The sequence below is a fragment of the Magallana gigas genome, chromosome 6 (genome assembly GCF_963853765.1).
Source record: "Magallana gigas chromosome 6, xbMagGiga1.1, whole genome shotgun sequence".
NCBI classification, from domain to species: domain Eukaryota; kingdom Metazoa; phylum Mollusca; class Bivalvia; order Ostreida; family Ostreidae; genus Magallana; species Magallana gigas.
In genome coordinates, this window is record NC_088858.1 from 25623713 (window position 1) to 25642156 (window position 18444).

General features: G+C 34.9%; 1 protein-coding gene across 1 annotated transcript; it reads right to left on the minus strand.

Annotated features, from left to right (window-relative positions):
• Positions 1–885: 885 nt before the first annotated feature.
• LOC136269607 (solute carrier family 28 member 3-like) lies at positions 886–17381 on the minus strand. Its single transcript, XM_066088477.1, has 11 exons — positions 17159–17381; positions 10381–10793; positions 9012–9156; positions 8445–8636; positions 8048–8209; positions 7566–7691; positions 7310–7440; positions 6463–6646; positions 5801–6049; positions 5082–5262; positions 886–2443 (listed from the first exon to the last, which is right to left on the minus strand). Exons 1-11 carry the CDS (start codon positions 17180–17182, stop codon positions 2427–2429), a joined length of 1824 nt encoding a protein of 607 aa, XP_065944549.1. The 5' UTR covers positions 17183–17381; the 3' UTR covers positions 886–2426.
• Between the last annotated feature and the right edge of the window lie 1063 nt (positions 17382–18444).

Below are 18444 nucleotides of genomic sequence, written 5' to 3' on the forward strand. Positions count from 1 at the left end.
AATTTGTTTAGTGCGGAATTGAAGGATTGGTAGAAAATTCATCACAACATAAATTTGCACCTCATTGTCCTAATTTAAATAAAACGGGACAAACAACATCCTTCCAAACTCGAAGGAACATAGAGGATCTTTTCAGCGAATCTTGTCAACAAACTGAAATATCATTGAACACTCCGTGTTGTTTGTTTTGCTTCTGGACTAAATTGCAATTTTAATACAATAGAATTTATATCTAGTAGTGAAGGGATCATTTAAAAAGAGAACGAATTTTTATGATTAAAGAACACTGTCCTCTCATCGGCAAACATGATAAGATCATCTCTCTTAAATCAGTCAGGATTATACGTCTTATCGACCTTTCATCGCTGGTTTACTGAAGTTAAGCCTATTTATATTTAATCTTCCTTTAGAGAAAAATATATGCATATGTACTAGCAAGCAGAGTACATGGACAATGCTTGTTTTAGAGTAACAAATCATTTTAAAGATCGAAATAAAGGTGACTTGTTTTTAACATTCAGACATGAACCTTTAAAATTATTTGCAAAACCATCACTAAATTCTCGCGGAGATGACTCTTTTAGACTTATTGAAAATGAAGAAATATCGTTTTAAATGTTTGTTTTTTTATTTTTGAAATAGTATTTTTACTTTTTTTCACACATTTTTAATGTGTTAAAATTTCATAAGATTTTGCAATTTAAGTAAGTTTTAAAAATAAATAAAATGAAATATGACAAACCATTTGCGAAGATAAATAATATCCATGAGCAGAAAAAAGGCACTCCAATACATGAACATGCCCTTGTACCAATATCTGTGAGATGTTTTAAGTTCCAATCATCTTCATTTTCAGAGGATTCTAGTCAACATTTCTCATTTATCTAATGGTGTGTTTCAAAAACAAGGCTTGTTTACAGAGACAGTTTATTGCAAAAAATACAAAAAGAGGAGAAAATATAGAATAATAAAAAAAATATAACAACGTTTGGTTTAAGAATAATGTGACAATTGATATTAGACATTGCAAAAATACAGTTTACATGGCAAATAAGATTTATAAATGCTTCTAAAATGATATCTTTAACATTTGTATAATGTCAATAATAGATTAATGTAAACATTTATTATCCGATACCAATAGTATATTTGATTGCGGGGAAAAAGTTACATACTGTAGAAGCAGAAATATTCGTCGAGGATTTAATTTCGTTATTTTCGTTGGCAATATAAATCAACGAAATTAAATCCATGACGAATTTTTTAACCCAAGTATTCAATAATACAGAGCTGTAATGTTTCTTTTTTATTGATACACAAACGTATTTACATCGTACCTAAGATCACGATCACCATTGATATTGATGTACATGGATCACCTCAGAACATCGATATGTAAACGTTCGTTAAAATATAAATAAGTATTAAAATGCAGGATAATCATTTTACCGTTATTACTACATGTATAGTATCTTGCAGTACATAGATCTGCTTACGGTAATTATGACACGTTAACACCCAAGTGCCCCCGATATTCCGGCTAGCTGAAACCCGTTAAGTATACACTCATCGTCTTTAGACAAAACATCAAACGCGTGTAACAGCCAGTTGGCGTGGGCGGGTTTAATTTCACTGACACGCAGGTCAATACTAATTTTCTCCACAGGTACACCGTTAGAGAGCTGTGAGGAAACCTGTTCAGAGTACCAGCTAACGAACTTTTGTTTTAGTATCGACTTAAGTTTTCCGTTCACGGACCGATCACATGGTTGTACATGTAGTTCTTCGGTAGTAGAAGGCGGAACAAAAATCGTGCGGATTTTGTTTTTGTGAAGCAAGTTAATAAATTCCTTGTCTTGATGAGCTTTAAAAACATTCCAAAATTCGGTTCAAGTGTAGTAAATTAAATCGCTAGAACTACTCAGCTCACTACTGAATTTTGCCGTAGGTAAGAGACACTCAAATCGGAATTTATAATTCCACGCGCTCGGTTTATACGATACCTGCATACAGAGTTATCGTTCGTTATGTACGTATAAGACCGTGATAAGTCATTTTGACAACTTTTAATAGATTACGATATGACGAAATTAAATCCCAACGAAATTTTACTTGGTTTAAAAAGAACGAAATTTTAACCCAACGAATATATGTGCTTCTACAGTATATGTTTCATTGTATCGAAAAATATAATTGACACGACAATGAATACAGCACTGCAATCTGATACAACTGCAGAATAGCAGTCGATATGATCAGCGCTGGACAAAAAGTAATTAATGGAGACGTAAAAGAAATTAGTATGTGAGCAAATACACTTGGAAATAGATATGAATCTTCTTATAAGGAAAGATATATGATTTATATATGATTTATAGTATAAAGTTATTGCATCAGCATCATTCAGTTGGAATGGGCTCTTGGTCCTATTCAGAGAGTATTCCTGAAAATTAAGATATTTTGATATATTGAAAGCGATGTTGGTATTTCAATGATCGATGATAATGATGGCGAATAAACATTTTTTCCAATTTTTATTTTTTATCTGAGATGCAATTTTTAACATATAGCAAAGACGATTAAATGGATTAGTTAAAAATGAATAACTTGCTATAAATATGGATTTTGTGAGACGAATTTATATTAAAAAGGTATGTATGTATAGGCATTCAATCCGTACCCCAAACCTATAACACACATGATATGAAGAATTCGTTAGTTGGTGAGAAGATGTACATGCAATTATTACAAATGTATAATATTTGCTCTCTCTCTCTCTCTCTCTCTCTCTCTCTCTCTCTCTCTCTCTCTCTCTCAATTCCGAACAACATCAGATATCACCTTTCGGGAAATAGTAAAATAATTGTTTTCATTTATTTCTAACTTGTATTGCTTGAAAAATAGCTAATTTAAAAGATTCGTGGGGGGAGGGGTGGTCGGTTGACCAAAACAACCGAAAACCGAGACTATCAAGAAGCCTGAAGGGAAGTTTAACCCTGGGGGACTGAGGCAGCCCTGAGTGACCCTGAAGTTTGCACTGAGGTTTTAAAAAAACCCAGAGAGACTTTGGGGTTTGTACTGTGGGTAATGAGTAAACTGTCACAGTGTGAAATTTAATCTTTCGGACTATTTTTAATTATTGTGTTAATTAATATTTTTGGACTTTGTGTCAATTGTCAACTATTTTTCTATTTCGACAACTGATTTTAAAAAGTTCTAAATTCTGCACTGCCTTAATCCCACCTGAGGCACAGTCATGCCATGGACAATTAATCTTTTAATTTACTTCTGTTTATGTTTATTGACACTTTATCTTTTATCTTATCCATCCTTTAATGTACCTGCAGCTAAAATGTTAAGAGTCACTAAAAAGCTGTTCGAAAATTGATTTTTTTTACATCTGTAATTATTGTTAATCCTTCATTGTGTTATTGCATTGGTAACTATATATGATTTTGAGTTGTAAATTATGGTTAGTTGGAATCAGACCTTCGGTGCTGATGCATACCAAACTCATGTAAAAGTATATTCCATGCCAAGTCTAGATAAAAGTTTGAAAACTAAAACGCGTGTTGGCTTGTTGGAGGTTTCATTAGGCTGGGTCCAACAACAAGAGAATAAGCAAGCTCAAAGTCGACCCAGTATTAGTCCTGTACGGGAGAGAGCGCCCCGTAATATTTGGTTGAAATCCTAAGGGTAAAAACACCCGGGGCTGCAACATATATTTTGTATTAGTCAGATCCTGGACCTATACAACAGTTTAGCGAGTTTCCCGAGATTCAGAGTTTACAAATGAAGAAGACGATTTAAACGATATTCAACATGGAAAATTCTTTCCGACCGCAGTGGAAAAGGAAGTTCAGCTTCCCCTCATGTCAGCTTCCAGTTTGCGGAATGTGCGGAGACGTGCATCCCAACGTTTCATGTTTCGCATACAACCGGAAGTGCTATCGATGTCACAGAATTTGACATTGTTCCCGAATGTGTTTTTCACAGATGAAGAAGCCAACAAGAAGTGTTGAAAAAGGAGCTGGTTCTAGCGGTAAAAAGACGCGAGATATAAAACGACTGAGCAGATATCTCGAAAATAAACGTGTTTTGCGAAATGTCCTTTCAGTTCACTTCGTCACAATCAATTTCATTCTTTGCTTGATACCTTAAGTATTCTACGAACTGAGCTGTACAACATTTAAATTAAGCTACGCATGTCCAATCAACCTACGAAGAGTATGACTGAAAAGCTACGAAGGGCCAGTCTGAGATCGCAAGTATTCAAAGCGAAAATACGGATTTGAAAAGAAAAAGTTACAAGAAAACTCGAAACGTTCTGACTCAGACATTAATATGTATGTAAAGAAAATTCGTAAACTAGAAGAGGACGCTCAAGGAGACAAGGTTATAATGGAATTAATGGACAGAAAACTTAAGGAGATAGGTCAAGAACATTATGACTATGTAATGAAAATTTACACGGAGGCTGACGGGACAACCGAACAGTTGAAGGAACAAGACAACGCCATGCTGCAGACTATTAGGCATTCACATATTGGGGTGTCTTCTTATTTAGCAAACATTTATAAATATCCATTTTGATGTAGCTGTAGCGCTACATTGTAGATACCTACATTCCTCACAGCGGCGCAGATGTTATATGTGTGGACACGTCACCGTGTATTCATTGGTGTTTATCCATGATGAAACGATTGATTGCCATGATCTCGTGTACTCTCAGTCAAACCTCAGGGTCACTCAGGGTTTTTTTGTGGTTTTTGATAGTTTTTTATCACCGTAATGTGGGTAGATAGTTGGGCAATGAAAGATTGTGTATTTTCGGGAGATGGGAGTTGGAGCATGGTTGAGATATTGGAGTTGTTGGATGGTTGAAGGATGGGATGCTTCAAATATGGGAGATGATGAATGGTTGGAGGATGAAATTAGTGGATAGTTTTGGGGCGAGAGCTTTGGGTAAGGCGGTATTGAACGTCTACACTGTACTTACCCTTGGAAACAAATGTTGGATCTGCAGTTGCAAAATGTGGACAGAGGTCAAAATGTTATATAAATGATAACGAGATACTAACCTGCCATGCATGCAGTCATAAAGCAAGCAAAACATCCGGATATCAGGGCCCGGGTGGAGACACGCACAATATCCTCTTTCCGATCCGGCGCAATGGCTGCCAATGCCCCTATCATGATTCCTAGAGCTGTGATATTGGAAAATCCGCAAAGAGCATACGTTGCCACCACAACTGAATGTTCCTTTAAAGTAAATTGACAAAAAGATAAATGTATTTAAAATCATCAAATTTTTATTAAAAAAAATTAAATTTTAACAATGTTCTTAAATTGATATGATTGTACATATGGCGAAATACAATGTGTCTATAAGCTCTCTCTCTCTCTCTCTCTCTCTCATAGTTAACAAAGTATTTAATGATTTGAGTGAAATTTTGTAAATAATTATACATATACACTTCATCTTTCTTGACATCCAGATCTACGGATATAAAGTGCAGGTCGAACCATATTGCTGTTATTGTTGCTGTCTAAAACAATTTTAAGTGCAATCGTTTCCATGCTACAATGTAAGTACTAGTATGTTTCTGGGCATCAAATAATGTTTCTCTATGTTTTTAGAGTACTAGATTAACCTCACTCAGTTTTAAAGACAACTTTGTACAGACCTACTGACCTGAACTGTTGACTAAACTATGAAATGGGGAAAAATCCTTTTGTGTTTGTTTCTTTTTTTTTGAGATGTGGGAGTTAAAGGGAGGGAGGTTTGTTATTGACTTACCGAGATGACCCCACCCGTCAACGTCTGATTTCTATCGAGCAGAAACACGTCACAGTTTGATGTTCTCGTCCATGGTCCATCATAAGATTCAAATATTTTGTTATTTCCAATAACTTTCCCCAAGTCTTCATATGCTAAAAATTCGTTGATGAACGTTTTAATTCCAACCATTCTGGCAACTGCACAGCAGTCACGTGACTCTACTCCCATCAAGAACACAAGCGGCCAAAATAAGAAGGAACAAATCAGCTACAATGTCATGTAAAAACAGAATTATATTTAGATAAAAACATATGGAACGCCTCATGTCGATGATCTATATTAAATGATGCTTCAATATTACATTTTGATAGTTTTTCTTTCGACGCTGTAACTTTAATATATGCTGATACTCTAAAATTATATGCTGTTACTTTTATTTATTTAATTTTATTGCGCCAGCATATAAAGACAAAGTATCAGCATGTAAGGTTGAAGTAGCATCATATAATGAAGGTCATTTAAAAAACTGAAAATATTTGTTTGTCATTAATAAACTAACATACTAAATTACATTTGTAAATTCAAAGTATAAAAAAATATTTATAAAACATCAATAAAGACAGCGTACACATAAGCAAGAATTGATCTAATTTAAAAGTGTAAAGAATGATAATAATTACCTGAAAAGTCAGATTCGGATATTCTGGGGGCATCAGTCCTACCCGCTCCCCCATCCAGATTAAGGTAGCGTTGACAAAGCCCAGCAGAGAGAAGAATGCAATAACACCGGCTATAATGTACGCTACTATCGGCAGAGCTGTAATGGCGCCGATGGAAGCAGCGTCAACGATGTTCCTACCTTCCCTAGTTTTGGGCATACAGATTGTAAAATTTTACAACTGTTACTTGTTATTACTCTCTCTCTCTCTCTCTCTCTCTCTCTCTCTCTCTCTCTCTCTGTGAATAACATTTTGTACTCGTACTCTATACAATATTTTTTATAGACGGCTACCACATTACGATACACATTCATGAATGCCCTTATGCAATTTGTATTTGACTTGTACTGTAAATACGACGTCGAAAAGAAAATTAAAGGCGTTTCCAAAAAAAAATCATCACGAAAGCAGTACGTTACACTAGAAAAGTAGACAGCTTCAAAATTCATTTGGTGTTCGAATCACCATTATTTAGTCTGATTAAAACAATCTTGATTCTCCTTACACTCGTCAGGGCCTGACAGATATTGATAAGAGGTACCTTTTTGGAAATTCTATTGGAACTCTTCAAAAGTAGACATTTTTTTTTATTCATGCTTGCTTAATTTCTATCTAATGGTACATGTGCCTCCAGTATTAAAGAGTTTCAACTCTTATAAAACAAATAAAAGCAAGTCTGTGATTGTTTGGGGTTTATTTATATTACAAAATTATAGGTCATGTGAAAACGACCTCTTAACGTTACCTGTCTGTCAGACCCTGACGAGTGTAAGGAGAAAGGGGTTGATTGAATTAGACTGCCTTGTACCGTTTTATTACGCATGCATCGTTCGAAGTGTCTCGTTTGGTTTCTTTAGATTCTGGCCAAAACAACTTGGATATAGCGAGTGCGGCGGGTGCTGACATGACACTAGCCGAAAGCAGGTGATTAGCAGGAGCCTGTATGGACAGTAGGAAAAAACTATTATCTTTCATGAAATCGGGTATGTATCAATTTAATTATTTACTAGTTGCTGCATGTTATGCTTTCTCGTAGATTAATTTTGATGTTCAAGTATCCGTACCCCAAACAAAACGTAAACAACAAGGGTACTTCCGGCGACAGTTGCGAAACCATTCGTCATCACAGTGTGGAGCTCTGATAGCGTCATTTTGTCAAAAAGAGGCCTCACTAGGGTCGTTGTTTCAGCCTTAGAAAAACTGATTGCCATTATCAGAAATGTCGAAGACAATGAGTATCATGGTCAATCTAAAGTTTTATTAGTTTGTTTAGATTTTTGCAAATTTATTTGTTTGTATTGTCTATTTTTCCTTTTTTTAATTTTAGCACTAGCTATAGATAAATTTGTGTAATAAAAACAAATTTTATGGAATTTAACGTCAAATAATTTGATATTATATACTAGACACACTTTATATTATCGTAATATGCATTATTATCAATATTGAGGAAGAGTTATCATACAAGGAGCCTTTTATCGTTATTGTTATCGTCTGCTATATAACGAAGCCAATTCAACTCAACACTGCGCATGCGTGTACTCACCCATCCCACGAACACATTAACGGCCGCATGTAGGGACTCCATTGCCGAGGTTCCTAAGCTGTACTGCATAATAAGCGCCAATTTTTCGATAAGAACTTGCATCCATCCCAAAAAGTACAGAATTGAGATTACTGCACTGAAGAAGAATATTACTGACATCACCTGCAATCAAATAGTTTTATTCATGTTAAATACCTGTAATGTAAGATCATATACTGGTATAAAGACTAGTACGTAAAATTTGACTCATTAAAAGTTACAAGGTACGGTACCTTGTCATTTAAAAGGAAAACAAAGATATATAATTTTATCAACAGAAATAGTATACATGTACATATATCTTCCAAATAATGGTGAGAGCTGTATACAAATTGTATGAGACTTTGTTCTTATTTACCTTAAATGCGAAAAAGTGATCGGTATATTTTTCACCAAACACAAATATTGCGCCAACATCGGTGTGATCAAGGAATTCTGTCACCCTTTTTCCCAACCAATCAAAGAGGTCATATCCCCAACTTGTCTGGAGTACTATCAACGCAAAAACCAATTGCAGCAGGTAGCCCCACAAAACTGGTCGCCATGATACCTTAAAAGTAACGCAAGGATCTATTTGAAATTAGCTGATGCAATATGTCAACTTTTTCCCGCATGCACCTGACGTTATATATTTTTCTCTTGATAAAACAAATATTGGCCTTCTTTGGTAGGGACATCGTCTCAAACCGCATGTTTTGAGCCAATTTTGGAAATAGAATAGACACAACACCCATGGCTTGAGACGATGAGGTTAGGAGGTACTTGCATATTTTTTATTATGACAAAAATAAACGTCAGGTGCCTGTGGTTCTATCGACAAAACTTATATACTAGTAACATGTACGTTCACTCACTTTTAGGAGATATATCCAAACTAAACTAGGTCTTAAAAGTCTGAGAGTGAACAAAGAAAAGCTAGATTTACCTGAGCAGGATCTTTGGAAAAGAAGAAGAGACAAAAAGTAAAGATGGCAATGCCGCTGACGGGTACGAGTCTGTACGGATCCCGCCGGATGACGGTACCAATGATGACCACAATGACGACAACGGCGACGTAAGCTGTCACCAAACTATCAAAAGCATAAAAATATTGTATTGAAACCAAAAAAATTAAAAAAAAAATTGAAAAAATTGAAAAAGAACTGTACACGATTGCAATGTTGTACTGTATGCAATTATAATTTATTGCATGATTGAGAGAAAGATATAGAGATTTATTTCTTCAAGGAAAATCATATTTTCGACGGCCACCCGGCCCCGGAGGAAAATATGATTTTTCTTTGAGAGTATATCTTATATCGGCCGAATGTTTTGTAAATCAATAACGGATTGAATGTTTACCAGTTTCTTTATGGTAGTTTTCTGATAAAATAGGATTCAAAACAATTTTTTTTAAAAATAAATCATTTGATAACATTGTATGCTTATTCACATGATTTTGCATATGCATGGAATAAAAAATCCCTTGTCTTTCGAAGGGTGGGGTATGATTAAAAAAGTGACGATGACGTGGGGAAATGAAGTTTTATTGCCCTGACACGTGATTGCCTCCAACCAATCAGATAACCTGTTATAGAGAATTATTGTAATGATGTACAATGTATAATATAAAACAAGTCATTCTATTTAAACGAACACCACTATTTATCCGGTCATCAAAAAGCAGCAAATTGTATTCATGGCAATTTCAATACACCTATGGGAAAAAATGTTTTAGACAACAAAAATGTTTTGAATAGATAAATTATTATGTAACCCGGAAATACAATGTACCCAAAGCTCTTCCATATTGAATAAATGTGTGTCAAGGCCGTAACTTTATCCTAAAACTGGTGGGACCACAGAATTTATTAACATAAAATAAATAGTTCTAATCTTACATGAATGCAGTATATGTCTACTGACGTAATGTCCCGATATGTCAAAATATGAGTTTGAAGAGAACTGTATGGACTTTTTGACAACCAAAGCTCCTTGAAAATGACAAGAGTAGAACATAGAACCATTTTAACAGGAACTTGGACTTTGGGTAGTTGTGTCAAACAGCAATGTGACGTAGGCCTGTCTATTGCATTGTAGGCCACTCAGTCATGGCTCTTTGAAATCAACAAGATTTGTCTGGCTTTTGAGCTTATGCTACGCAATCGGTGTATATTTCGCTTAAAATCAGCGTCATTTTAACTTGTTTTGACGCAAGAAATAGATAGTTATACAACCTACAGAAAGTCCGAGGCCTTGTTAAAATGGTTCTAATATTGGAAATTACTTAATTAATTAACTAATTAATTATTTACCGTAACATTACTTTCCTGGTCCTCTTACTAGGATATTTACGTTCTTTATGCAAAGTGTTGAAATAAGCTTCAACTCGGTTTCCAAACATCCTCTTCATTGTATGTATTGCATAGAAAAATAAGACAAGCAGTGTAAACACAAGTAAGCGAATCGAACCCTCGTCCCCGAACCGGTAAACCATAGCGCCAATGAAGTATGAGATATAGCACAGAAGTAGTAGAGTGTATATCGCCATTTTCAACTTTTTTCCATGGCTCTTTATAAATCTGTCCAAGGATTTTCGAACCCGGACCACAGGACCAAGGGGTGAGCAGTTTTGCAGCCATTCCGGTGGGGCGCATTGGTAATTTACAATCACTTCCGGACGATCTGTAGATTCCGTTGTTGCTGTATCGATATTGCTATCGTCAACCTGTATCACAAATCAGATTTCACCATTCGCTGATCGAAATATGATTACATACATGTACTTTCTTTATAAGGGCTTAAGCGTAGAAAATCTGCTTTTTACCATCGGCAAATTTCAAAGACGCAGAAATATTTTGATTCAGCAATAAAGGAACTATTCGGTTCAGATGGGAATCAAAATAGTTATTTTTCAATACAACACAAAAATACTTTTTTTATATCATTATTACATACATACAAACAAGTATTATATCCAATTCATTTTATTTTTTACGTGACAATTCTATTGGGTTAAGTCTACAGACACAAAATCCTCCGTTAAATGTATTTCCTGTCTTGGGTAACCTACATAGTCAGGCATTCTCACAAAAATTTATCTACATTTTATGTAATATATTTACATTTAACAATTATGATTACCCCTATTTCTTACGAAAATGAATTGTAATTCACGGCTTTCTAGAAACCGAAAGGACTGAAATCTACTCGCCCTGCTTATCAATTGGTCGAAACTTTCATGGACCGAAGAAAAATCAAAGACGGCACGAAATAATCATGATTATGTCAGACTCAAAATCCCATATAAGAAGATTTGGCTGTTTCTTTTATTTAACCTTCTGATGATGCACAATGACAATAATTTAGTTAATTCCACAAAGTTTTTGCGATCAATTCATTAATCTGTTAAAAGAAAGAAAGATGTTAATATAAATCATAAAATGCTTTCTTTGATGGTTCCTGCATGCAGGAAATGAAAGTAGCGAATACGGTTACTATAGTGTTAGAAGACAAACTATACATAACATACTTTCGTAGGTTATGTTTTTTCTCCTACATGTACATGTATGTCGCTGCCTTCATATCCCGCAATAATCACCCAAGAAACCATTGTTGTGTTTAAATGTTGCATTTGGGAAATATACTGTCATAAAGCATCGAATCATTTCATAATGTAGAAGTTGAATCTAAATCTTAAGAGATTTTTAGGCACGTAGCATCCGGGGAGGGGGGGGGGGGTACTGCCTCCCCCTCCCTCCCACATTTTGGCGCAGCAAAGATTTTACCTAAATTTAAATACAAAAAACTGAATTAATATTGAGTTGCCCCCCCCCCCTTTATAAAAAATTGAATTGAAAATAAGGAAATAAACACTGAAATTGAAGTTATAGGTATACTTGCTCCCCCCCCCCCCCCCCTCCACACGGATTAGGATTTACAGGAACTTGTAAAGTTATTTTTTTTTTGCTTGTTAAGATGTTTGGATAAGTCTAGCCCCCCCCCCCCTCCACTTTCAAAAACGATGCTACGTGCTTGAGTTTGACATATTTTTTCTAAAGACGACTTATCCGCGTATTGTAGTTTTTATTATGTGACAATACATGTATCTCATAATGAAGACTTGTCAAATTACATGTATATCAGCACGAGTTAGACTAAATACAGCAATGAGTCAAAAACATTACCCTAACGTAATAAGGCGACTATGGAGTCCCGTAGTGAAGGACCTTTGCTTTAATAGACACTGTATGTGCATGTAATGACATTTTCATGGATATATGTCATGACCTTTTCACCCCTTGGTTAAAAGCATGGTACTGAACAGGCTTGGGGCGAATTACATTGTAAAGTAATGCATTAAATTACCATTACTTCATGAATTTTGGCATCAAATTACCATTACCATTACTTGATTTTCTTAAAGAAATGCATTACATTACCATTACATGAGTACAGTAATGCATTACCATTACCATTACTTAAAACAAGAGGCCCATGGGCCACATCGCTCACCTGAGGAACAATAGTTAATGATAAAATCAGCTCAATGGAGTCATAATACAAACTATCTGGACAATGTACAATAATACATGTAGATCCTGTATAAATAAAATCCATTTTCCCCTGGATATTCTTATGTTTATAATCATTAGTCCCTTTTCTAACAGGATGATTTTATAGTCATATCATATGACGTTGAGTATTGCAGTTCTCAATAAGATCCCTAACAATAGTTTATATATGGGATATAAACGTACATCAAAACATCAAACTCTGAACCTTCTCGTGAGGCCAAAGAATTGTCCTGGGGCCAAAGTCTTAACAATTATAAAGAATCATCTGGCTGATTAGTTTCTGAGAAGATTTTTAAAGATTTACCCTATATATTCCTTTGTTAAACTTTGACCCCCCCCCCATTGTGGCCCCACCTACCCCTGGGGATCATTATTTTCACAACTCTGAATCTACACTACCTTAGGATGCTTTCACACAAGTTTCAGCTTTCCTGGCTGATTAGTTTCTGAGAAGAAGATTTTTAAAGATTTACTCTGTTTATTCCTATGTAAAACATCGACCTCCCGTTGTAGCCCAAACCTACCCCCAGGGGTCATGATTTTCACAAATTTGAATTTACACTACCTGAGGATGCTTCCACACAAGTTTCAGTTTTCCTGGCTGGTTTCTGAGAAGAAGATTTTTAAAGATTTACTCTATATAATCATATGTTAAACTTCGACCCCCCATTGTGGCCCCAACCTACCCCCAGGGTTATTATTTTCACAACTTTGAATCTACACTACCTGAGGATGCTTCCACACAAGTTCCAGCTTTGCCAGCGGATTAGTTTCTGAGAAGAAGATTTTTAAAGATTTACTGTATATATTCCTATGTTAAACTTCGATCCCCCATTGTGGCCCCACCCTACCCTCGGGGGTCATGATTTTGAGAACTTTGAATTTACACTACCTGAGGATGCATCCACACAAATGTCAGCTTTCCTGGCTGATTAGTTTCTGAGAAGAAGATTTTTAAAGATTTACTGTATATATTCCTATGTAAATTTTGATCCCCCATTGTGGCCCCACCCTACACCCGGGGGTCATGATTTTCACAACTTTGAATCTACACTACCTGAGGATGCTTCCAAACAAGTCTCAGCTTTCCTGGCCGATTAGTTTCTGAGAAGAAGATTTTTAAAGATTTACTTTTTATATTCATATGTTAAACTTCGACCCCCCATTGTGGCCCCATCCTACCCCCGGGGATCATGATTTTCACAACTTTGAATTTACACTACCTGAGGATGCATCCACACAAATGTCAGCTTTCCTGGCTGATAAGTTTTTGAGAAGAAGATTTTTAAAGATTTACTTTATATATTCATTTGTTAAACTTCGACCCCCCCCCCCCCCCATTGTGGCCCCACCCTCAGGTGAGCTAAAAAGGTTAAGTTTACAATTCAATAAGTTGGTTTCTGGAAGAACAGACTTTGAAAATTTTCGTAATAAATATTGACAATTTTTTTACTTTTTTAATCTTTAGCTTTTAAGATCTGTGTACAAACATAGAATTGTGAGCAAATCTCTGTATCTTGCTTATAATTCGAAGCTTAACACTCAAATTTGGTTAGTAAATAGAAATTGTAGGGAAACATGCACTACATGTATAACAAATAAAGAACACAATTTATTTTTTCGAAATGAATCATATATATATACATGTATATACCTACATATTTCCGTCAGCGATATCAAACTCTATTTTAACTGAATAAACTCGAGAAAATGCCGAGCATCTTAACAAAACCTATTGCATTAATCTACCATTACGCAAAAGATATTGCCGAATTGCCGATAGAATGAATTGTACTTCAGTACCCCTACATCAGATTTTGCTTAATTTGCGCAGGTAAACTGTTAACTGTTTGATTTACCGTAGTCTCTGTTTTATTTGATACGTAAAAATCACGAAATACAGACGATAGTTCCCAGGTTACAAAGCATAAATAATGAAAACGAAACGAAAATCAGAACAAGCTAACACCAACGTCATGTGTGAAAACTGTCAACGCATTGAAATATTTAGCCTTAATTTACTTCACAAAATCGGCACCAATATAATTTGCATGTTTCAAAAATTTTCCTTCATACGCGAACGGTTGCATAGCAAGTAAATTCATCATAGTCAGATCGACCCTTTTTCGTATAATGTCATGGCTGCTTTAAACAAAGAACCTCGTTTTAGAAGTACGGAATACGAGTCTTGGTAAAATGGGTATGAAAGCCGGGGCAGATCGGCAATCGTCAATTCCAAATACGCATTATTTTGCAGCAATATTTACAGCGAATACAAATATACTGATCCATCAAATATCCCGAAATTTTAATGAGATTGGCAGATTAATACCTGCCAATCTTTTGTTTTGCTCAGACCAAGTCTTGCCTACCCATTTTACCATTGGTAATTCTTACCGTATGCCGAGCCCGAAGCTATTAAACTGATTGAAACACGCATTTCCTTTATTATTATTTTCGTAATAACTCAGATTTGAATCAAAATTAGCACTTAATTTTTGCAATTTATATTTTCCTTCCTAAAAGGATAATTTATGCTAAACTACGTTGAATTGAACTTATTAGTTCTTGAGAAGAAGATTTTTAAAAATGCACCCCCCTTTTTCTACAGTTTCAAGGTTTTCTCCGCTTTGAATACAGATCGGACTTTTATTTCTGCAATTTATATTCGCCCTCCCATAAGGATGCTTTGTGCCAAATTTGGTTGAAATTGGATAAGCGGTTTTAGAGAAGAAGTTCAAAATGTAAAAAGTTTACAGACGGACAGACGGACAGACGGACGGACGGACAGACGGACAGACGGACGGACAGACGGACGACGGACAAAATGTGATCAGAATAGCTCACTTGAGCTTTCAGCTCAGGTGAGCTAAAAAGTAAAGAATTTTTCCAAATGTTTCAAATGTAAAACAATCTTTAACATATCCACAGGTTCATGCTCAGTATCAGGTTCAAATTCAATGACTACATGTATACAAGAGTCAGTCTTTATTTGCTCAATATATAATCATACTGTGGCATTATGATCATTAAATAAGTTAAATATATATAGACATTAAGTTTATATATTTATAGACATTTGCCATGATACAATGTCAGATACGAAATAGAGACACAGAATTGCATGCATAAGAAAAAACAATTTATGGAATAATGTTGCGGTTATAATAAAAGCTGAATAGAGCTATTTCCCCAGATTAAACAAATCTTTATAATTTTGGACACTTAAGTGTATAAATTTATAAACATGATTTTTCCCAGTTATAGAAAACTTAATATATTTAAATCGCATTTCTTTCTACTGAGGACAACTCAAGACAATAGATTGCTGTTGCACTTTATGATCGAAGTTTCAAAGGGTTGATCTTTTAACTCCATCCTGTTAGTTTGAAAATCTTCCCAGCTATACTAAATAAATGTTTTACAGGAGCAGTCAAAGCTTGGACCAAAAAAATACTGTTTGACGATCTTTATCTTAGGATATATTAAGTGCAATAATAGAAAAAAAAAATATATGAATCTTGTATTTTCTATCAGTCCAAACTAATGTACAGTGTACTTAATATAAGAGAGAGAGAGAGAGAGAGAGAGAGAGAGAGAGAGAGAGAGAGAGAGAATAAGCAGGTAAAATTATTTTAAAATACCCGGTAGGTTATAATATTGGAAGTGATACTGATTTTCATCATGGATGGACAGTGCATTAATTTTGCTTTTAAAGGTGCATGTCTGTCTCCTATTCTATTGAGACATAGTGAAGGGAAGGGGATTGGGGTGTTTAGCACTTCTTATAACAATAGATTGTTTTGATACTTAGAATCCTGGAGGCATAGTGTGTTGTTGACACATTTTTTATTGAAGTGCAAACTAATTGGAGTAAATTGTTTAAATGATTAAAAACTCTTAATAACAACACTCTTAAAAATGAAACTGTGCTGTTATATTTAGTTATATTAACAATTCAAAAATGAATTTTGAAAACTCTTTTTTAATAATACAATTAAAACATTTTTATCTCAAGAATTATTTCTTTCTTCTCTAAAAATAAATCTAATCAAATTCAATTTCAACTATTCATTTATTCATCACATTTTTTAAAGTGAACACTGAACATGCATAAATAAGAATAGTAATGCAAAGTAATGCCATGTAATGCTAGCATTACACTAGATTTTGGAAAGTAATGAATTACATTACCATTACTTGTAATGCTAATTTTGTGGCATTACACATTACTAGCATTACTTTGAAAAAATGTAATGTAATGCATTGCAATGCATTACCATTACATTTAGCATTACCCCAAACCTGGTACTGAATAATCGCTGGTTAGGTGCGACCTCCAGCTAAAGAAGTCGAGCGTTGCAATTCACAAAGGTAAAATACAGGTTAAAATTTTTCCAAATAAAGCATTTTTAGACATATGATGGTCAACGCGTGAAAACGAATTCCGAAGAAATGTCATTGCATACAAAATAGAATATTCCTGCAAGGTTTTACTCAAGATGGAAGCATTTACCTGTGTTTCCTGGTTTGCTGTCATCTTGAAAGAAATGAAATGTAACGGAAACCCCCGCTGGCGCTTTTTTATTGTGGCGATTACACGTTGGGACCAAAAAAGTATTGAAAGGCATTGATTCGAGTCTGTGTGTACATAGTAAAGTCGACAAAGAAGGCAGTTCAAATATTTATGCCCCAACTTCTCATCTTTTGAATTCAAGGGTTCAACACGAACTGGGGCATGCTTTTTTTCACTACCAACTTCTTTTAGATGATTTTTTTTTCCATGCTGGATATAATTACATGCATTAGACCGTATAAATTAAAGTTTAGATTTTTTCTGGTTGACAATGCCATGTAATTTAATTTGCTGTACATTGCAGAAAATATGTATTTTTAGAGTTATCCAATATCCGTCAAATGCAATACATAAGAAAATTCTGAGGAAATTTTACAAAAAAAGATTTTTTTTTCTTTTTTCCTTTTTTTGCTGAGGCAATGATTTTATGCAATATGAAATTTTGGATAAAAATCACAACGAGGCGCTTTATGAATGAATTCGTACGCTACATGTAGTACACGATCAAGTGCGTCTTAACTTCACATTTAGTCACACCCTCCCCCCCCCCCCCCCCCCCCTCAACCAAATAAAAAAAATCTTGCATTTAAAAGGAAACACAAAATGGATATCAAAAAATTCATGAGATGCATCCTGTGTACTTGAAAAATGAAATGAAAATCTTTTAAATGGAAAGAAATGTGCTTATACTTTCAATAAAAGAAATTATTTTCCCATAATTCCAATATCATTGACTCTTACTATTCACTTTATATACACACCACTTTTGTCTAGAATACGTGTATCATGGTGCATACTGCAGGAAAACATCAATTTTGTAATGAATAAATGGTTACTAACTGATGTTTTTCAATGGACGACATAGGAGCCGCAGTGTCTCCCATAGCAAGCTAAAAAAAACAACATGCAATTTACGGCGCACAAGAAATCGCGCTAGAATTTAACTGATTAACTTTATTTACAACCGAATTCAGACGGGGAGCTACATACCTTCAGCAAAGTAAATCTCTCTCTCTCTCTCTCTCTCTCTCTCTCTCTCTCTCTCTGCATCATGTTCCAATACTGGCAGCGTAGAAACAATTGATGAACTAGAATTAAAGCTGCTTGGTCCGAATTTATATCAAATTTTGTTTACACTTTTAAACGTGGATTATGCTACATATGTGTATAATAGACATTGCAGTAGTGTTTGTGGCAAATCAAGCGTTATTTCGCCTTATAATAAA